The 22,035-nt window shown below is 45.5% G+C and overlaps 1 protein-coding gene across 5 annotated transcripts in view; it reads right to left on the bottom strand.

The window, feature by feature from the left end:
- The window catches only part of MCF2L2 (MCF.2 cell line derived transforming sequence-like 2), a 207,875-nt gene that overhangs the window by 128,181 nt on the left and 57,659 nt on the right, over nucleotides 1–22,035 (bottom strand). For all 5 annotated transcript variants that reach the window (XM_037027562.1, XM_037027561.1, XM_037027560.1 and 2 more), the window contains exons 6-12: nucleotides 20,504–20,620; nucleotides 17,489–17,638; nucleotides 12,514–12,638; nucleotides 11,695–11,809; nucleotides 11,124–11,243; nucleotides 3,227–3,418; nucleotides 415–606 (exon numbers count right to left, since the gene is read on the bottom strand). In XM_037027562.1, coding sequence (XP_036883457.1) covers nucleotides 415–606; nucleotides 3,227–3,418; nucleotides 11,124–11,243; nucleotides 11,695–11,809; nucleotides 12,514–12,638; nucleotides 17,489–17,638; nucleotides 20,504–20,620 — 1,011 coding nt within the window. The remainder of the gene's footprint in view (nucleotides 1–414; nucleotides 607–3,226; nucleotides 3,419–11,123; nucleotides 11,244–11,694; nucleotides 11,810–12,513; nucleotides 12,639–17,488; nucleotides 17,639–20,503; nucleotides 20,621–22,035) is intronic.

Below are 22,035 nucleotides of genomic sequence, written 5' to 3'. Positions count from 1 at the left end.
AGCCATACTTGGTAGGACCCTGAATCCCAACCCCAAAGCCCTTTGCTCAGAACACACTTTCAACGATTTGTGTTTGACATTTATTAATGTCATCCTCTCCCTCTAAACTGTAACTTCCATGAAGGATGCGCCCATGTGTATTTGTTTACCGTTGAGTCCTCAGCACAGCACATGATGTGTCAGAGATGCCCATAAGGATTTGTAGAGAACCGGATGAATGAAGGTGATATTGAGTCAGACTGTGAAGAGTCGGTTTGCCAGGAAGCACTTTGCCAGGAGTCTAAGAGGCTGCCTGAGGGCCCAAGAGCTGGTTAACTTGCTCCTTATGTCCTACCTGGACTTTCTTAGACAATAGGCAAAGGCCCCCAATGCCACCTTCCCAACCACAGGATGAAAATAACCCATCAACATTACCTCTACGTCAGGGGTGAGTATCAACTCAAACTGGTGGTAAAACTCCTCGGAGCTGGGCAACTGGTACTCCTTCGCCGTGCCCAGGAATGCCTGAATGTCATTCAAGGAAATGTCAACACCTTCTCGCGACTGGCACTTGTCTACAGCTTGGGAAGCCAAGAGGTAGATTCCCGCTTCACACCACTGGCTGACCTTTTGAAAAGAAACAGAGTGTCCTGTGCAGTTAGCATGACCACAACTCAGCCAGCACAACCCTCAGGAGGCCCAGCTCCTTTGGGGTCTGCCAGGGTTCTGGGACAATGGGAAATTGCCATGGGCCAGCATCCAGTGGAGAGGTCCAGCCACTGTAAAGACCGCTGTGAGGTGGACAAACCCAAAGCAATTTTACATGTGTCCACTTTTCAGGGAAGTCACTCAATCAGTAAAATAATTGCATAAACATTCTTTTCTTGCCCTGGCTGGTGTAGCTCAGTGGATTGAGCGTAGGCCTGTGAACCAAAGGATCGTGGTTCGACTCCCAGTCAGGGCACATGCCTGGGTTGCAGGCCAGTTCCCAGCAGGGGATGCACGAGAGGCAACCACACATTGATATTTCTCTCCTTCTCTCCTTCCCTTCCCCTCTAAAGATAAATAAATAAAATATATTTTTTTAAAACAACAACAACAAAAAAAAACACATTCTTTTCTTTCTCTGCTGTCGGTAATCCCTACTCCTCCAGGAGGAGGAAGTTAAGTATTTCTAAGCTTGGTCTAACTATAGAGAAATGCAATCAATGACTTTTCCGGTTGACCGTCTGGGCCCCTTGTCTTGCTTCCTCATTGGTTACAAGAGCATGGGGTGACTAGTGAGGCAGTGGGTCTGGCCCCTACATGCTCTACTCGGGGAGAGACGCTCCTTTCAGCGAATATACTACTTTCCTCTGCCCGTGTTTGCTCTTATTGTCATTTGTCTTTCCCAGGGAAGCATCTGAGAGTGAAAATTTCTCTAACTCAGAACAGCAACACTCAAACTTCCCAGAAGGCGCGAATGAAATCAGATAGGTGATGAATTCTCATAGTTCAATGTTTAAAAGATGAAAACAGAAAGACAAGGGCCCTTCTGACACCCGAATATTGATATGAAAAGCAGCTTCTACAGCGAGTGCACCTGCATTTCCATTCCATGCGGCTCGAAGAGTGTAAAGTAACTGTGCAGGGGAAAACACTGCAAAGCGGTCATTGCTAAGTGGGAAATCACAGGCAACTTAAATCTTTTATTTTTACCCTAAATTATCTGCATTGAAGGTGTACTACTTTCAGAATAACAAAAAAAAAAAACAATAAAATATCCAAAAATTAATGATTACCACTCCATGGGGATGAGAAGGGAGTGGGATGTATAGGTATAGCTTCCTCCTCTTTTCTACACTTTTGGATTTTCAAAATAACATGAAATCATGCTTTAATATGTACCGTGAAAACTTTGTCTTGAAACCTCATGCCTAGAACCGCAGAAAACATTACGCTGGTGCCTTGGGCAGAGTCACAGTGGCTACTTGCTCTCCTAGACACAGTCTCTCTCTCACACCTCACGACCCTCAGCATTAGGCTCTTATCTGTGGAGCAGACACAGAGTGAGGGCACCAATAGCTGATCCTGCCTAGAGCTTACCACACAGAGCAGACTGCACACCAGGTTCTTTTGAGCCACTTGCTTCTGGAACAGCTGTATTTAATTGACATTAACATCCCTTTGGCAGTGGGATGATGTACAGTCTGGGCACCCACCCAGACTGTACATCATCCCATTTCTATCAGAGAGAAAGAGATGTGGGAATGGACCACGTTGACTCATGGCCCTGAGCCACATGCTGCCTGGGAGCGGCTGACAGGGAAGGCAACAGAAGTCACCGCCCCTGCTGACTGGGCACTTGTCCAAGAGATCACTGCCAAAAGCACCAGAAGCTGCACTCCCTCCCTGTGAGCCTTCGGCACACACACCACTGCTATCTGGCCTACGGAGTAGGAACTATAGTCCCGACTCCAAATCCGCAATCCCCTACTCGCCCCATGTGCTGTCTTGGGCAATCACTTATCCCAGTGTTTCTCAGTGCATCCCTATACTACCTGCTCTAGAATCACCCAAGTGCTTGCTGAAAACACTGATTCCTCAGTATCCTCCGAAACTTACTGAATCTCAGTCTCCAGAGTGGTACACCAGGGGATCTGCAACACAGCAAGCTCCCCAGGTGATCCTCATTCACTAAATGCTATGATCCAGTGACTTACCCCTGTAGAATATCAGTCTCTTAAATTATGCCTCTTAAATGAGGCCATTGATACCTTCCTCATAACTTGTCTTGAGGATTAAATAGGTGACATATTTATATTCCCAGTAGGCATAGTCGGTGCTCAAGACATGGCAGGAGTATATAATGCTCATTATAACTTGAGCTTCTCCAAAAGAATCTATATTCTGAGGACTTTAGACGAGGAGGAGCACTTTGTAAATACAGTACTTGGCCTCTATATGCCTGCAGGGGAATCAGTAAATGTCCCACAGGGCCGGGCCAAACCACACTCTCTGAGAATGGGTCCACACAGAGGGAGATGGACTTAATTCGTTCGAATAGGACGGTGGGTGGCGGAGGCTCTCTAGACCCTCAGCACTTCTATGACCTGGAATCTGCAGCCTTTAATGCCTTTCGAGCACTGTTTCATGTGAAGTCCTTTACCCACCTCAGCAATCTCACGGGGTAGGGAGGTCGAGTGTGATCAAGGCTACTTTATAGAAAATGTCGCTGGCACCACGGTCTCAGCTTTGTTTCGCTCACCTTGTCCAGCTGTCTGTGTAACTCCAAGGACTTTCCTAAAAGGTCGTATTTTCTCTTGCTCTCATTGATGCAATCGGCACAGAGGTGCCTGAGCTCCACACACTTGGGCCTGATGGAGTCTGCTGCGTAGTGGCCGCTTTGGATGTGCTGGTCCCCAATGATGGCGAGCAGCTGGGCTTTTTCCAAGGGTTCCTGCAAAGTGAACACGCACAGCCAAGCATCACAAGCCAGGTCTCGGCAAAGCTGTTATTTGCCTGACACTGTGTGCTCCAACCCTGGAGGGAGGCTAGAGTGATGCTGAGGCAGGTTTCAGGCTGAGAGTCTGGGGCTGGAGAACCTGGGCGAGCCCTTCCTTTCCCAAGGAGTCTGTCCTTGTCCAGGGTCATCTCCCTGCAGAAGAGCAAGTCATTCATTCAAGGATTTGTCGAGTTCTGGGGGAGGCACTGAGGACACAGTGTTAACAAGCCAGAAATGTTCAACCTAATGGAGAACTCACATATTAAGTAAATTATACAGCTAATTAAATTATTACAATGTGATAAGTTCTAGGATAGAAGTGTTATACTACACAGAACAGGAAACTCTGAATTCCACTGTCAACTAAATGGAAAAGCAAAAAGGAAATTTGTGTGGCCCTGAGGAAAGTGAGGAATGAGCTGAAGTTAGGAAAAGGTCAAGACCTGGTTTGGACAGCTCTATAGGGGGGTCATGAGACTTTGGAAATATGTTTCTTAACATAGTCCTCCCAGCAGATCTTCAAACCCAGGTGTGGTCCTGGGAAACCCGACAGGGAGCATAGACCTGAAGTCAGGGACAAGCCAGGCAGTCAGTACTTGGCTTCAAGGTTCAGGTCAAGGGAGGAGGCCACTGGGGCTGGGACAGAGGAGGAAACAGGAAAGTAGGAGACGGGATCAGAGGAGAGAGAGAGGGATGGGACCGGCGAGAGCCCTGCTGTCACTGTGGGAGCACGTCGGCTTTTACTCATTGAGATGCAGGAAGCACCAGAGGTTTCAAGAAGAGGGTCTCATTCAGGAAAGGACTGCTGCAGCTGTGCTGTTGAGAATGACAGAGAAGAGGCAAAGCTGGGAGGTCCGTTAGGGGGCTACTGCAGCCGTCCAGGTAAAAGATGTGGCTTAAACAAGGCCGGCAACCAAACCAGCTCCTGCCCCAGTGCCTTCCCCGGGATGCTTCTTCCAGGTCAGTCAGCCCTGAGCTCTCAGCTCACCTCCTAGCAGGCCCTTCTCTGACTGCTCTCTCTACTCCCCACAACCTGCCCACTTTGTTTTCATTTTCTAATTCTTACCTCTATCTGAAAATATCTTTGTTTACTTCAGTGTATCATTTCTCCTTCCTTTACCCACTTCCACCTGTACGTTAGCTCCATGGGAGCACTTAGTAGGCATCCCATAAATATTTGATCAATATAATGAATGAAGGAAGGAATGAACCCTAGTGAATGAATGAATGCTCTAGATGATGCAGTCACCTGCTTGGCTGCAGGTGTGAAACAATATTGACCTGTGAGTCAACACAGGTGACTGCCGCAGTCTCCAGGAGCACAGAGATCTTAGGCCTCCTTGCTGACCACAGTGAGCAACCAGTACACCACACTGTCCTAGTTTAACTTTTTACAGTGAGGTAACAGGGATTATATTGAGGACCCCAAACCCCTACTAACACTGTTCAGGGGAGGGGAAGCGGAGCAGGCTCATTGAGAGTTACTTTGCATATCTAAAGAGTTTGGCCAGTGTTTTAATAATGCTAAATAGCTGTGCCTGCTGACTCAGAGCCAGGGAGATGGGTCTGACTCTAACCCATGATGCAGCTCGGAATCGTCCCAGGCTAGAGTTTTCACAATGGTCCGCTCCAGTCACAGGGCCATACCTGCCCAGACTAACAATGGCGGCCAAGAAAGGCAGAAGATACATACATGAGGGCTACCAGAGGTGGTCAGTTGTGGAAGGAGTAGGAAGTGGGGTTACAGAGAAGCAGCAGAGTGCGTATTTAAACTCAAGCACAGGGCAACCATGCTCTCTTAGCTGTACAGCGGGGGGTGGGGGGGGCCCTCTGCCACACAGCTTAGAAAGGAGCAGAAAAGCAAGATGCAGCAGCTGTGCAGTTTGGAATGAAGAGCGGGAGCCTAGCTCAGCATAGATGACTGGGAGAAGCTGGATGTTAAAATGGGGATCTGCCTAGCTAAGCTACAGACTTCTATCTTTTCCTGAGAGATGGCACTTCTGACTGCCCTGGTTTGGCAAGGGGAGGCAGGACTGTGTGTGTTTATGGGTGTTTAGTTTTAAGGGACTTTGGGATTTAAGGACAGAATTCCGCCATTATTCTGAACCTGTATAACTTTTGAATAGTTCCTTTCCTTTTCACAAGACTGTGGCATTGGGAGTCACTTGTTTGGTGGTGGGCAATGGAACCCAGTAGTTTTGTTACAGTAGCACAAGGCTTACAGTAACATGCGATGACTCCAGGCGATGATAACTGGCCAGCCCCCTCTTGACTTACAGTCATTCGTGCTTTCAACAATCTCCAAACCACTCTCCCCACCCAACACTCACCAAGCCCAGCAAAAGCCCACATCCTTCTTAACCTCTTTTAAATTCTGAGCAACTGTACCCCACCTCCTTGTCACAGGCCTTCCTGCTTTCTGACTGGGATGGTTGGCCTTTTTGCTTTCCTTCAGGCTGTCCTTCAAATCATGTTCCACACTGCTAGTCATTCCAATCCAACGTTTATCGTGTCTACATCACTCCCAACTTCAAGTATTCTCTTGCTCCCTATACTCTTCTGGAGAAAGTTCACACTCCTGAGCAATGCATAGACAGCCTTTTACCATCACCTGTGCCTCCTCTTCCTCCAATGCCCTCACCCCCATACTCTGCTGTAACCAGACTAATGATCCTTTTGAAGTTCCCCAGCTATTTCGGCAGCTTCAGACGTCCATGACTTCTCTACCTGCTCTCTCTGCCCAGAAAGCCCTGTCTTTCCCTCATCAGCCCTACTCCCGACCACTCCACCTCCCACCTCCCGCTGTACCCACACTGCCCTGCAGCTAAATCCACATCACTCTTCAGGGTTTGTCTTCTCCAGGAAAATTTTTTCCAACGCTCCCATTTTATTCCAATACCCCTCCCTCCCCTGTGCTCCCATAACACTCTGCGCCTTTCTTGATGAGAGCAGACACTTCACTGCTGTGATCTCTTATCTGTTGCTCCCACTATGCCACGGCCCCTTGCAGGCATACCCCAGCTGTGATTCAACTTAAAACAGTACATAGCACACATTACGTACTTCAGAGCAAGTGACTGTTGTGTAAAACAAAGGGGAGAAATGATTTACAAATCAAGCAGTGGCTACTCAAAAGTAAATCAGCTAGATACCCAGTGCACTTATGGTGAACAGCAAAGGCCCAACGCACTGTTCACCATTCCTGAAAAGAGGTTAGAATGTTAATTCCTCAGGCCATGATTCTGGATTGTGTTGCTCACTGCCGTGTCCTCAGAACTTAGAACAGTGCTTGGCATGGCAGGATATCAATAAATATTTGCAGAATGAATGAGACACTCCTACTAGAACTGCTCAGCCACTACATGTTGGACCTAGGTAGAAGACATGTTGTGGCACAGAGAACTGACCCCCTACCCCTGTGACGTTAGCGACGACAGCTAACATTCAGTGAGAGCTTACTGCCTGCTGGGCACTGTTCCGAACGCTTATGTCGATTGTCTCTTCTGCTCTTCACGGCAAGCCCTTTAGGTGCTGTTTTACAGAGTAGGAGTGGGGGCACACAGCCCAAGGTGGCCCTGGTAGGGAAGAGGAGAGCTGGGCTTCAGACACAGGCAGCCTCGCTCCGCACCTAGCTCTGGCCACCACACAATGAAAAAGGGCCACACTTGTCCTGCCTAAGCTGGAAGACCACTGAGGTTGAGCAAACCTGTCTGACTTTAGTCACGGAGGAGCGCAAAAACGTGGCCAGGATACATCTATTGACTGTCTTTTATTAAGTCCAGATGTCTAATTCATTAAGAACGGCGCACCAGTTTTCTGAGAATAGGGAACTTCACCACAGGCTGTTTCACAAGAGCCCTGTGGTGGCTGTGGCTTGCGATTCGCTTGGCATGTGGCGTCTCACCCCTCACAACTGTTCTGAAAACATTTGAGATTTTTGGAGGAAAGATGGGAGTAACAGGTCCAAATGGGTCTTGGGGAAAGATCATGCATGTAAATTAGGAGCCTTCACCGGATGGCTGGCAGGGTACTCAACTCGTTTTGCCTTCACAAGGACTCTGTGAGGTAGGAATTATTATTATTTACCGTTCGGCTGAGGAAATACGTTCAGAAAGGCTAAGAAACTTGACCGAGGCCCTAGGGCCGCACAGTGGTAGTCGTTAGAGCTGAGTTGTTCGAACCTGGTTCCATCAAACTCCAAAGTCTGTGTTCTCACCTTCCAGCCCACCTGGCCCCCTACACGGGCTGTGATAATTGAGGTACAACCACAACTCTCAAATCTTTCAAAGAACTTCACTGTGAAACCTCCATGTCACAGCTTATTTGTAAGTCTATATAGCTCCTGCTCATGATAAATAGGCAATAAAACCTAAGTAAAAAAGGAATAGTGAGAAAGAAATGCTGAAAGCTGCTGCTCTGATCACAAGCCTTTCAGCTGTTGAAAATTCCAGAAGGCTGGATAGTTAGATTGCAATGTGTAATTCAACAATATTTATTATAATAACAGCTATTTTTCTCCCAAAGACCAACTGCTATGGTGGATGAAAGATGAGAGCATTTATCATGGAAGAAAATCATGAGAGACAGTGATGCTGCTGAATTGGGGAGCCCAGAATGTACCCACAGAGGATGGTGCAGGATGGAATGTATACTGGGCCAGGTAAAACAAGGAAGGCAGCAAGGATTGGCTATTGAACCTGAGCAATAGATACACGGGAGTTCATTGTTTTCATCCATGTACTTTTGTATGTGTTTGAAAATGTACATACGCACACCAAAAAAGTCATGTTCCCTCTAGACAGACTATGTCCCTAGGAGGGTAATGCTCTGGGTTCCCTGTCTTCCTGGACACAGTAATGTAACTGCTGGCCTCTGGCCTTTTTGGGGAGAGGCCAAGGCTGCAATCAGGCTGGTTGTCCCCACCCTGTGCCAGTTTGTGCCTTGCTCGTTCATCACTGAAGGTCCCAGGATACTTCCCGACCAAAAATAGTAAATTCTGCTTTTATAAGTCAGAGAGTGGTCAAAACTGTTGTTTCTCAAAATTAAAAAAATGAACACTCAAAGAACTGCTAAACCCTCAAACTAAAGCAAGGTTTAAAAAAAACAGGCTTAAGTAGCACGCACCAGGAATGCGGCAGTGAGTTGGCTCAGAGGTTGCCCGGGCGATGATGTCACTGCACAGAGAACCTTGGCAACAAAACAGAAATGAGTGTGTGGTCATGCCAAAAGGGAAGCTGACTCCTTTTGGAGTCAGAATGAAGGACAAACCCAAGCAAGTTTTGGCAGATTCTAGCCAGGTATCACCTTGTTTCTTTAACACTTTACAGACAAATGGGAAGATTAGCCAAGTCCTTATCACCTGAAGAAACAATGCCTCTGAGTGAAGGTATGTTACAAAGGGTCCCGGTTATGATGAGGTATCTTTGTTGAGTTCACCCAAAGGCAGAGGAATAGGTCGGCTGCATCCTTCAGAAAACAAGTGAAAAACAGGTAAGCAAGGCACAAGATGGTAAACCGACCCCCCTGGACTCATCTACAGCGGGTTAGTCCAGCTGCTTCAGGAACTTTATCCTCGAAGGCCTCATCATTGGGTTCACAGAGTTCTCCTATGTCCCATGACTGCAGGCTGTGCCCCCAGCTCCAGTCAGCGATCTTTAAAGTATGTACCAAGTCCAAAGTATGTAAGTCCACAGGAGGTGGGCAGAAGGGGGAATGTGGACGCAGTCACGCAGATCTAACCCTGCTATTGAAAACCCAATCCAGAGCACCTCCAACTGGATTTTACTCCCGCTCCACTGAGAGTAAATCCAGGCCTCGCACCATTGCTCCCACTTCTTCCTCCCTAACTCACTATGTCGCAGCCGCACACCTTGAACCCACTAACCTCATTTCCACCTCAAGTCCTGGCACTTATGCTCCTCCGTCTTAAATGCTGTTCCCCACATCTCTGCACAGCTATCCAGACCTCAGGTCAAAGGTCACCTTCCTCAGGAGTTCTTTCCTGACGACCCTCGCTGAAGGAGCAGCCCCAGTCACTTTCTATTATATCCTATTATCTTCTTCATGCCACTTGTCATTATCTGATATTATTATTTGTCTGGTTACTTTTTATGTTTTTATCTCTGTCCAGTAGAATGCAAGCTCCATGAAAGCAGGGTCTTGACTGTCTATCTGGCTGTCATAATCACAGAACCACAGGCAACGAAGACCTGGTAATGCGTGAATGCCTTCCTGGTGGGCCAGCAGCTACCCTCGTGGGAGTTGCTGTGACCATGTTTCTTAAACCAAAAGTAGAAGCACTGGGCTCGATGGGACATTTTTCTAATATATAAATGTATATAAGTGAAAGTACATAGTATCTACATTTAGTAGGGAGTTCTTTTGAAAAAAACTAAAATTACATGAAATTGGGACAATCTTGGAGGATCTAAGACATGAATGATACATGAAATTGTACTTTTTCACGTTTGGCAAGTATATCTCACATCTCATGCCTTCAACACTGAAGTGTTTCGCTGTCGGTAATCACTGATAACAGAAGGACTGCTCACTGGGGAAGGATGGGATTCCTGGGTGAACGGTGGGCCACAGGTGGTCACACACGTGCAGAAGACCTGCTGCTCAGAACCCACAACCGAGAGCTCTGAGAACCGGCATGGCCTTGGTTTACATCTGCTACTATTCTTTAGGGGAGTAGGTGTCTATAATGCGCATGTCAGTCACCTGGGGATGTCATTAAAATGTAGATTCTGATTCTGAGAGGGAGCAGAAATTCCTCATTATAACAAGTTCTCACTCATGTGACCCCTGTGCTGCTGGCCAGAGGATCACACTTCGAAAAGCAAATACCTAGTACTTCAAAATTACCGCCTGGGAAACATGCCTCTGGATCAGCTCAGAAAGTGTTAACCATGTAAGACATGGTCCCCACCAACAGACAAAAACAGAGAGAAGCTAATTAAAGAAAAGCAGAAAGGAACTGCTCTGGAAAGAGATGACTGGCTTTCCTAAGGCCTAATAAGACCAATCTGAGGACTTAAAACAGACTCACTCCTAAGCGAGACCTGACTTGTGTACAGATCTGGAAAACTGTTTAATTTTGTTAAGAGAATTGTGAAATATCTCTTCCTTTACAAGTCTGATATTTACAACTCTCGGGGCATGAGAAAGGAGAAAGCGTTGCCAAATCTGGTAAGAACGGGACTAATGGGGGCCCATTTCCCCCTTTTCACAGTCTTGCTTGTTATAAAACTAGTTTCTTTTTTTTTCTGGTTCCCCCTTCTAAAGTTTCCCCTCCTCACCACCAAACCCCAGCCCATGCCTCCACGTCTGGGGCCCTGTGGGTAATGGCATTCATTGTCACCTGCCTTCCTGCTGCTCCTCCGCTAGAAGGGGCAGGGCAGCCCAGAGCCCTCACCCACCCCCACGCAGCCTCCCTGGGAGGCTCCAGCAGCCTTAACAGAACCCTGCACTGCAGCATCACTTACCGTAGCTGCTCATGGGCACAGCTCCTGCAGGACCTGGGTGAGGGGGAGGTGACTCATAGGGCAGGATCTAGGGTTCCTGTGTCCTTAGCAGCCTCCCAACAACCTGTGGGCATGATCTGCCACTGTCCACAGGGACTACCTTCCAAGTCCACGAAAAAAGGCAAAAAACAAACCTGGCCTTTTTCTCTCAGTTTTTTGTGCTCCTTAAGAAGTTGCTCCACACGCATCACACTGTCTCCGATGTCGGTAAATTCTGCTTGCTCTGCCAGTAAGTTGTCCAGGGCAAGCTTAACCTACAAGACACATAGAATAGTCCAGAAATAAGCCCACGAGCACCCATCTGGGGGTGGAGGTTGGCTATTCTCTAAGAAAACTCAACAATCCAAAAAGGATTCAGGACCAGTGTGTATAGTGTATATGCATTGCAGCTCATGAACTTGCAGATTAAGTGGGGCTGGTGGGGTTGCTTAGATACCAGTAGATGAAATATTAAAGCTACAGTCAAAAGATTATCAGTCAGAAAGGAAGATAAATACCATGTACACCAACAGGAAAATTGGACTATGGAACATTACTAGCCCATTGAAAAAGAGAGAAGAGGCTGTCTGAGAGGGAGCAAAGATTTGAGGAGGGAGCTGGGCCAGAGGGAGAAGAGAAACCCCAATACTCAGAGTTCAAGGCAGAAGAGAGAACCAGAGGTCACTGAACCATAAAAGGGAGTACTATTCAATGAGAAAATAGCACCTCACAAAAACTGTGCTCGAAGTGCTGGAGCTGTAGGCATTGATTAAGCTTCAGGTGATGCTCAGACCAAAACTGTGTGAAGGCTTTTTCTGTTTCATCCAATTGAACTAGTAACCTGTTGAGAAAGAACGAGACAGCAACATGTGGTTAACATTCATTTCCACAGCAGTCTGCACAGGCTCCTGTAGGTAACACCCATGTTGTCAGTCACTGTTTTCATTGTAGTGATGTGCTTGTTATGAAAGTCTGTTATCATTTATGACTTTCTTATAGTTATGCTGGTTCCCATATTTTCCATTTCTCAATCAGACCACTTAAAAAGATTTGACTTATTTATTTTTAGAGAGGAGAAGGGAGGGAGAAAGAGAGGGCGAGAAACAATGATATGAGAGAGAATATAGGTTGTACATGCCTGTACCATGGAAGAACCCACAACTCAGGCAGGTGTCCTGACCTAGAATCCACCAGCAACCTTTTGCTTTGCAGGATGACACCCCCCCCCACCCCCGCCCACACTGAGCAACACCAGTCAGGGCTCAATTGGGACACTTTCAGTGCTAGGCAGACACGTCACTGCAGCTGTGGCTCTGTGCTTCAAAACACGCCCCTGGTAAACTTGCCTTTGTGCCTTTTCTTTGACAAAGCACAGCACCCAGACAACTTAACTGATACTACCATCTCCCTCAAGATCCCTGGGATGACAGCTTTTCATAAGTGGAGAGAACCAAGGGCAGGAGCAGCTGTTCTGATCTGTCCTTGGTTGCTTCGGATCACCTAGTTCTAATCTCTCCTAAAAAAGTATCTTCCACCTTCACTCACCTTTCCATGGTAGCTACATTCTCAAGTTCATTGGGATTGAGTTTGCCGCTGGGACTTTTGGTTGCTGGTTCTTGAATACATGCCAGCAATGTGGCCCCTTGCTCTCCAAGTAACTTCAGCTCATCCTAGAGAAAGAAAAATACAGTTTCGTTTATGAGAAATTAATGGAAGAAATTCTTGGTAGATTTGGGGTAAGGAGAATGGTAGATCAGTATATTTTTCACTTAGGAAATGAAATGCTAAAAAATTCAAGCTGCAGATTTATAAAATGAATTAACTTATTCTTAATGGGTAATAAGAGGTTATTATTACCCATGCTACAAAATTTAAAATATACAAAATAATACATATTTAAAAAGTAAGTCTTTTGTCCACAGCCCATCCACTTTCTTTCTCCAAAAGCAACTGTTGAATTTTGTGTATTATCTCAAGCTGTTGTAAATTAAAAGCAAAATTAGTTAAATTAAAACCACAATGAGATACGTGGTTGATATGTGAATGTTTCTCATAAACATTGAGAAACTATCACAATGTTTATGATAGTCAGAATGGCTATCATAAACAAAGAAACAAACAACAAGTGCTGGAGAGGTTGTGGGGAAAAGGGGATCCTATTCACTGTTGGTGGGATTGCAGACTGGTACAACCACTATGGAAAACAGTATGGAATTTTCTAAGAAAACTAAAAATGAATGTGCCTTTTGACCCAGCAATTCCACTATTAGGAGTATATCCTAAGAACCCTGAAACACCAATCCAAAAGAACCTATGCTCCCCGATGTTCATAGCAGCACAATTCACGATAGCCAAGAGTTGGAAGCAACCTAGATGTCCATCGGTCAATGACTGGATCAAAAAATTATGGTACATTTACACAATGGAATTCTATGCCCCAGAAAGGAAGAAGGAACTACTACCCTTTGCAACATCATGGATGGAACTGGAAAGCATTATACTGAGCGAAATAAGCCAGGCGGTGAAAGACAAATACCATATGATATCACCGTTAACAGGAATCTAAACAACAAAACAAACAAGCAAGCAAATATGACTAATGACACTCAAATACAGAACAGGCTGACAGGGTCCAGAGGGGAGAGGGGAGAGAATCATAGGGGAAAAGGGGATTGAGTCACATGAACAAGTATAAAGGACATATGGACAATAACTAAGGGTGGGGGGCGGAAATGTAAGGGAGGTGGGGAGCACTGGAGGGGGGCAGGGCTGGGAATATAAGACAGAAAACTGTACTTGAACAAGAATTAAATAAAAATTAAAATTAAAATAAAACTGGTTCTGATCCATCCAAGAGAGTAAAACAAGAAAATGACAGATAGTGAGTGTTCAATGCTGGGAACTACCATGCAACAGTAATGCAATAGCTGCTAGTTGACATGAAAAAATAAAACTTTATCTGGTCTCATCGGTCTCCTCCCACTTGCTTCCACATCATTAGGCAGAGGTGGGCAGCAATTTCAGTTTGACAGGGAAAGAGTCACACTTCCAAGGCAACTCTATTCTGCTATTTTTACACGAGACTTAGGGCTTTGCAAGTGGGAATGACCTCAGGCGACCTCCCTCCAAATCCAGCAGCTCTGTCCTCCACTCACACAGTGCAGGTGTTTCTCAATGCCCAGAGCAAGGCAAAAGGGGCGAGGCCTGGGCTAGAATTTTGCTCCTGGGAGTGCTGGGTTTGGTTGTCGGGTTACACAGGATGCTGGTTTGAGAGGAGAGGATGCTGGTTATGCCCCAAGAGTGAGAAAAGTCCCAAAGTCACAAAACAATCACACATAGGCACATGAACGCTGAAGCTCTTCCTCCAGGCCCGGCCACCTCCAGCCTTCACACAGCGTCCAGCTCATTCCCTGTGAGAGGAGTCTTACGCCCTCCACTCTGGTCACAAAGAAGTCCAGCACTCTCAGCCTCAGGCTTTGCTCCTGCCTCCCACCCCCCTCCAGTGTCCACCCACTTGAAGACTTCCATTGTCCATACTCAGCCTCATGACTGATTTGACTTCACTAATCTAGCCCCTCAAGATTTTTGGATACCCCCTTGGGCTCTGTCCACTTCAAGTAACACCCCAAGTGGGCCACTTGGCTGGCATTCCAGCCCGAGAACTGGACATATCCCTTCTTTTCCACTCTAGGCATGGGCCCTCATTTCTTCTTATCAATGTTCATTAAATATTTGTAGGTCAGATGAATTAATAATAGTCTAAAAGAAACCAGGTTGTAGGTGGATTAACAAATAAGATATGCCTAGGGAGGGGCGGACACATCAGTAAATACTCAGCTTTTCCTCCTCTGCTTACCTACTACAAAGGGTCCTGGCTTTCCTCACTCAGTTTCTTAATTGCCTGTGAGGTTCCAGAATGTCAGCAGTATTCTGACATTGGCTATTATTAGAAAAAAATACCTATGTAATGTGTGTGTGCATGATACAGAGAAGAAGAGGCACATCGCTAGGGAAGCTTGGAGGAGAGATACACCCAAAGGACTGCAGAGTGTGAGGCAGCGTGCGACAGAGAGAGAGGTGGGAATCATAGTAAGTGATGTCAGATGCTACGAATTCCCTTCACATGGGTAAAAAACAAGGTAAACTCATGACCCACTTACAGCTTTGGGAATAGGCCCCAGCTTCAGTAGGGCTGTCAAAGTCTGCCATCAACAGAGGGCAGCTTTGAGGAACTGTGGTACTTGAAAAGCATAAAGCCCAGTTGCTCAGGCCCAAAATGGAATGTACCCTTTTCCACAGTAGTGACAATTCAAAATATTTAATACCTGCATAGAGCAGGCACTGACCCATCAGCACAGATACAATGCTGAAACGGTCCTGAAACCAATTGCAGTCCAGGGGTCAACCCTTCAGTGGCCAGAATCATGAGAAGGTCTTGCGGGTCCTAGGAAATGGGTCAGGGAGGTGGAGTGGGGCCCTCAAGGGATATAAGCATTTCACTCTTTCAATAATGGATACGGCTGACCTAGCGTGTACTCATCAGTATGATTCCATCGCTAGGAACAAGCACTAGGTCCAGAAGCAGACCCACTTCACAGAGTAAGGGGGACTTCTCGGGGCTCAAAAGAATGTGAGTTTCCTGGGGGAATTCTTTCCTATGGCAAGGGTGAGCATGAATTGTGGCACTCATTTTAAATATATTTATAAAATCTATTACTGCCTGCCAGGCCCTGTGCTCAGCGGTGCCAGGGTCTGGGAGCAGAGGTGGGAAGGGAAGTAAAGGGATGAATCAGAGCCTAGAGAACATATGGGTGATCAGTGCGTTACAATCCTTGTTTCATTTTTATTACTTACCCCAATTCTGCCACTGTTAGCTCTACTTTTACGTTTTGTTTGTACTGTCACCTAATGAATTTCAGGACTGGCCTTTAAAACACAGTTCTTTATAATTTACAGAAAACAAAGCCCTTGGAAGACATGAGATGTCTTCAGTAGCTACCAGGAGACATCTTCCTGTGGCAATGAACTAGTCCAAAACATTCATTATAAAGGTATCAACACTGAAAATATTCATAAGAATACCAATTTCCTGTGCAACACGGAGACCTTTGTGGCTGTTTATTTCTAACTTAGGTTCTCTGTAAGTAGAGTTTGAACACAGGAGTCTTTTTTTTTTTGAAGTTGTTTCATTCTAATTTATGTAGAAGTTTCCATTTTTACTCCTCAATAGATTTAATGTTATTTCTCATGTGCTTTTCCCCTCAAGGGCTACTTATTGTTACCTTGATCAGCCAGCCATCCTCATACAAAGATTGGTGGACAAGGCCTGGATTTTCTGCGAGAGTATTAATGCCTGTTCCTTCTCCTGGTAGAGGAGAACAGAGTTCACTAGTAGCTTTCCCACTTTCTAAGCACCGAACTCACCTTGTTTGTACAATTTTGTCCCAATTTCAGGCAGACTGTAGTAAACATCTCCCAAATCTCCCTGTGCAAAATTGCTGATCCCCACTACTCCAATGCCATTTTCTGTTGTTATCCACTCACGTTTGTCTGTGAATTTATGCACTGAGAGCAGATTGGGGCCAGTGCGCGGGCCCCAGGGTTGTGGCAGGCAGGGCATGTGGGTGGCTGGGCGGTGCCCTGGGTGCAGGCTTGGCCAGAGGCTCCGCCACTCCCGGAGCGCCATGTTTGCCAGGGTGCCTGAATGGAGGGGTCTTACCAACTTTTAAGACTACATAGCTATTGCTAGGGCCTATGTCATTTGATTATCTTCTTGATTATTTGTTACCTTGGTAACATGAATGTAACTGTTATCGCTGAATACAGAATTGAATGAATACTGAATGGAACAAACACTGAATACTAAGCAATATTCATATTTGTAAACATTGCTCTATCACATGACTGAATTCAGGACCACTCTCTCCCCATGCGTGATAAGATTAGGCCTACGGCTCTGTTCAACTTTGTATTTCAACAACAGCAACACAAATGAGAGTCTTACCCTCTTTAAATGAACCCACAGTACAGTGTCTTAGTTGAATAAAGCATCTAAGAGTGTAAGCCCAGCGCCCTGTGTTTCTGGCCTAAGTGAGCCAGCAAGCAAAGAGGTGACAGCCACCTTTGGGGCTCAGGGGGGAGACTGCCTGTCTCTGTGCAATGCTTCAAAAACCCAGCTTGGAATAAGACAATAGGAAGAGATATTCTGCAAAGAGAGAAAGTCTGCAGGGTTACAAACAGGTTAAGAAAAGTTCATATCTTCTTTGGGTGTGTAGTTATCTCACTACTGCCTATGGGTCCAACGTTCTTCTCTTTTTTAAAATTGAGATATGATTCATATACCTCAAAACCCACCCTTTAAAGTGTATAATTTTATGTTTTTTTCCAAAACAATTTCATCACCCTCCAAGTCACTGGAGAAAAAGGAAGAAGAGATCTTAATTCTGCTCCCAGCTTTCTCGAAGAGGCTGGCCCTCTGCTGACACAGAGGCTGGGCTGTGAGAGGCCACCAACCACTCACCTGCAGCCTGTCATGCTGCCTTGTGTGGGACTGAAGAAGCTCCTCAGTGGAGGGCACATCTCTAGGAAGCTCTGTTGTGGCCAGGTGGGCCCCAAATGTCTGAAGCATCTGCGCAGTGGTTTTCAATGCCAAGGCAAAGTTTTCTATGGCCTGGAAAGTCAGAAAACCATAACGATGTGGAGGGATTAACATTCTCCAATATCTGTTATCAATGGAAGGACAGTAGAATCTGCTACCATTTCCCGAGTACCTGTGATGGGCCATGTATTCCACTTGGCCCATTGATAACTCCTGCATGTTTATCTGTCATCTCAATGATCCAGAGTGGGGGATATTTTATCTCCATGTTATAGAAAAGGGAGCTTCAACAGGTCAAGCGAATTGCCCAAGACCCTATTACTTGGGCAATAAGAAAAGAAGCCACGTGGGATTCAAACAAGGTCAGCTCTTTCCATTTCAGAAGGCTGTTGGTTACCTTAAGAACATGTAACACTAAATCCGACTCAGGATTTACACCAGATCAAATGCTGAGAGTGCAGAACCACTCGCCATCCCCTCCACTAAAACTTTCCTTCTCTTCCAGCCCCGACCTGCCCTCCACCTTCCCAACACCTGCACCCACACAGCCAGGCTGCCGCTGAGGAACCTGTCAAATGCTGCTGAGAGGATATGACCTTGAGGGAAAAGATGAATGCAGTGATTAGGTCACTAGTGACATTTAACAGAGTCATTTCTGGCACATGTGGGAAGAGACTTGGGAGCCTCTTCCTCTCTCTTCTCCTCTACAAAAATTTACCTTGTTCTGTGTCCCTTCCACTTATGGACAGACCCTACTCTGCCATTAAATGAATACCAGCTAATGAGTTAGTAACTTCACAGCTAACATCCACGGTGGGATATCAGCTCTCTGGCAGGGTGCTTTAGGAAACATGTAGCCTAACCTAGAAAAAGTCGCTCTGATCATCAGAAGAGTTAGTGGAATGTGAGTGGCTTTTCAAAGTCCTACAAATCATCGTAACAGCCAGACCGGCACTGCCTCGCCATTTCCCTCTGCTCCTGAGAAAATTTTGCCCCTGAAGGGCAGCACAATGTCTTGTTCATCTCTCCCCCCAGGGCGTGGCACTGTGCCTGTCTCACTGGTGGCCTACCCAGCTACCGAATGGGTGAATGGTAGGAGCAAAGAGGCCACCCTGATTTTCATTTGGGAAAAAGTCATTTCTGTTTCTACATTATCAGAGAAATATTATCATTTCTGAAAGCCCAAACACACATCATAAAGAATGTGCCAGATCTGAGGCGTCCCTTCGTTACACCAGAGGCCAGGGCCGGGGCCGACCTGATCAGGCTTCCGGAGCCCAGCACCCACCGCCCCCACCGTCAGAACCCGAGTCTTTCATTTTTGAAAGCGCTTTCATTTTTGAGCACTGCTGTGGGTGGAAGCTCCCCCACTGGCACAAGCACTGATGAAGCAACAATCTTTAACATGTTTTTTTTATTTTCAATTACAGTTGACACGATATTACATTAGTTTCAGGTATACAGTTCAGTGATTAAACATTTATATAATTTACGAAGTGATCCCCTCAATAAGTCCACTACCCAGCTGGCACCTACCTGGAACATAGCTATTTCAACATTGTTGATTATATTTCTTATGCTGTACTTTACTTCCCGGTGGCTATTTTTGTAACTGCCAATTTGTACTTCTAAATCCCTTTCACCTTTTCTACCACCCACCCCCAACCTGGCAACCCACAATTTGTTCTTGTATCTACGAGTTTGTTTTGAATCAGCAACGATCTTGAACCTCACTGTACTATAGGCCTGAAAAATCAGACAAGCACTAACTTCTATAAAAGTCTTCTCAGTACATCAAAGTGTTGTTACTTTCACATAATCTAATATCCATAAAAGATATTCTTTAAACTGCACTCACTAATAGCTTATGATGATAGTAAAAATTTCAACTTATCAGGGAATTATAAGAAAATATGAGATTATTCAGTATTTTGTTTTATATGCCCTACCTTTTATAATACATCTCAAATTTGGTATTATTGTTATCACTGCCCTGCTCCATAAATGAGGAAACTGAAGCGTATGGGGGTTAAGTAATTTTCCCAAAGTCATACAAAAAATAAATGGCATAAGAAGAAGTGAGGGAGGGATTAAAATCTGTCACTTTGAAATTGTGAGAAATTTGTTTCAATTCTTAAACTTCCTTTTTAAAAAAAATCACAAAACATTACACTCTACAGCACGGCGAATTCTCATACCTAATTAAATGCCATTCGGGTGTTGGGCAACGTGTGTCCAAAGTGACCAGATACAGAGACCTGTGCTGATACCACACGCTGTCATAAGAGTGGTGAACGAAGCTTTTCATTTTGCTTAGGAAACCTAATTTTTTCAGGGCTCTGGGGGCTAAAAGAGCAGGGAAAGGGGAATGACAACTTTATACAGAAAAACATTATTTGGTGAGTTTCAGCTTCACTTTTTCCTCAGTATTACTGACCCTTCTAGTTTAGCAGAATAACCACCAATCTGACTATGTGGGGAAAGTGAAACACTATATACGTGTGTGTGTGTGTGTGTGTGTGTGTGTGTGTGCGCGCACGTCAGGTGCTTTCACAGCTTTCAATCTGTCTGTACATTAGAACCATCTGGGGCATTTTGTGAAACACTCATGCCCGAGACCAATCCCAACTCATGTAAATCAGTTTATCTGGGGTCGAGCGGGTATCGGTGTTTTGAAAATTCCCCAGGTGCGTTCTAAGTCAAGCCCCCGAAACTCCCAGGTCACAAAAGGAGCGAGCTGAAGGTAGTCGGCAGGAGAAACCCCAGCCTTCTCAAAGCCTTCACCCTAGTTTCCTGCCCCCCTCGTGGCTTGGAAAACCCAACCTTCCCAGGGTTAGGTAGTCATAGGCGATGACCTCCCAGCGGTTGATCCCAAACTCCCCTGTCCCCTGGAAAACAAGGGGAGACACTGAAAAGGACACACAAGCCGGTACTCACAGTTCGATGGTTTATCCATTGACTGTGGCGATATTCCAAAGTCCCCCCTAAGTCCTCTGTCAGTTGGCTTTTGTCAATGTAGCCTTGAAGGTCAGAGATGGAACTTAACAGGACAATCTAGAGAAGGAGAAAAATAATACCTTCCTCACAGATAATTAAAGAGTAGCTCATCTAGATTCTATGGTCATGTAAATAGTGCAACTTTGCCTTCTTGGACATGTATCCAAAACAGTTACTATATCCAACAGAGAAAGTCCCCTTCCATGTTTCCCCTTGGAGAGAAGAATGCCAATATGTTGAATGGTCTGTAATAAAACAACAACTTGGATCAGGGAGCTCAACTCTAAGCTGCCTAGAAGTCAGGTCTTGCTTGAAGTGATTTTTTTTGTCAAAAATTCCCAGCTTAAGGCATATTCTTCAACCACCAAAATCAAGTGTTCTACTGACACCTAAAAATCTGTGATGAAAACCCTGATAAAGAATGGGCTGGTGAATAACATTAGAATATAAGGACCTACTGAGGAGTAAGTATTGGAAAAAGTTATGCCCTGGATGGGTAGCTCAGTTGGTTAGAGCATCTTCCCAATACGCCCAGGTTGCAGGTTCAATCCCCAGTCAGGTACATACAAGAATGAATGAATGAATGCATAAGTGAAACAACAAATCAATTTTTTCTCTCTTTCCTTCTCTCCCCACCAAAATCCCTAAATTTTAAAAAGTTTTAATAAAGATTCACTGTGTTGATGCACTCCCATGAGGAATGTCGATATGCCGCCATCTGATCTTCATGGAGGAGACGGGAAGGTAACAGAGAGTGGGTTTTCATAAATTAATGCGCCTGCTGCTGAACACACCCATGCTGATGAGTGAACGCCCGCACATCTGCAGCAAGATGGCACACTCCAGAGCGCCCCCACGCAGGGTTCTGGCTCTCTGTCCCTCACTATAGCACACCCCTGTTCCTTCCTACCTCGGAGATGCATCCCTGAAAGCCTTTATCTAAGGAACTTATATTTCTTCCCTTCTTGTTGACTATTTTTAAAATTGATTTTTGTTCAGAGAACGTGAGAATATAGGCTGTTTTCTATTAACATGTATGTTAATCCAGGGATATGTCCACTTCGGAATGAAAACAAGATAGGTTAGGGTCCAAAGTCTGTAAGTTAAAAATAAACAGACTCATTCATCCAATAAATACGTGTTGAACACCTAATACATGTCAGATGCCAAGGGATGAAACAGTAAACCTGACAGGCCCTGCCTTCCAGGACGTTAGGTCCGTGGGACGTGACTGCTGCAGACCACTCTGCGACCACACCAGGGCCCAGGACCTCCTCCTTCGTTTCTGAAGGAGCTTGGGAATTTTAAAAATTGTTTTTATGATATAGAAAAAGAAAAAAACAACCTAAATCTGTCTGTACCTTTCTCTACAAAAAACTTTAAGTTATTTTGGGAGTGTCAAAATATTTTTACTCTTTCTACAGTTAGAAATTACAGGACACATAACAAGAAATTATCAAGTGAAAAATGAC

Source organism: Sturnira hondurensis, unplaced genomic scaffold (assembly GCF_014824575.4).
Source record: "Sturnira hondurensis isolate 20B ecotype Veracruz unplaced genomic scaffold, ASM1482457v3 Scaffold0019216, whole genome shotgun sequence".
In the NCBI taxonomy this organism is placed as follows: Eukaryota; Metazoa; Chordata; class Mammalia; order Chiroptera; family Phyllostomidae; genus Sturnira; species Sturnira hondurensis.
Note: the sequence above shows the minus strand (reverse complement) of the source record. Positions and strands in the feature narration are given on the sequence as shown.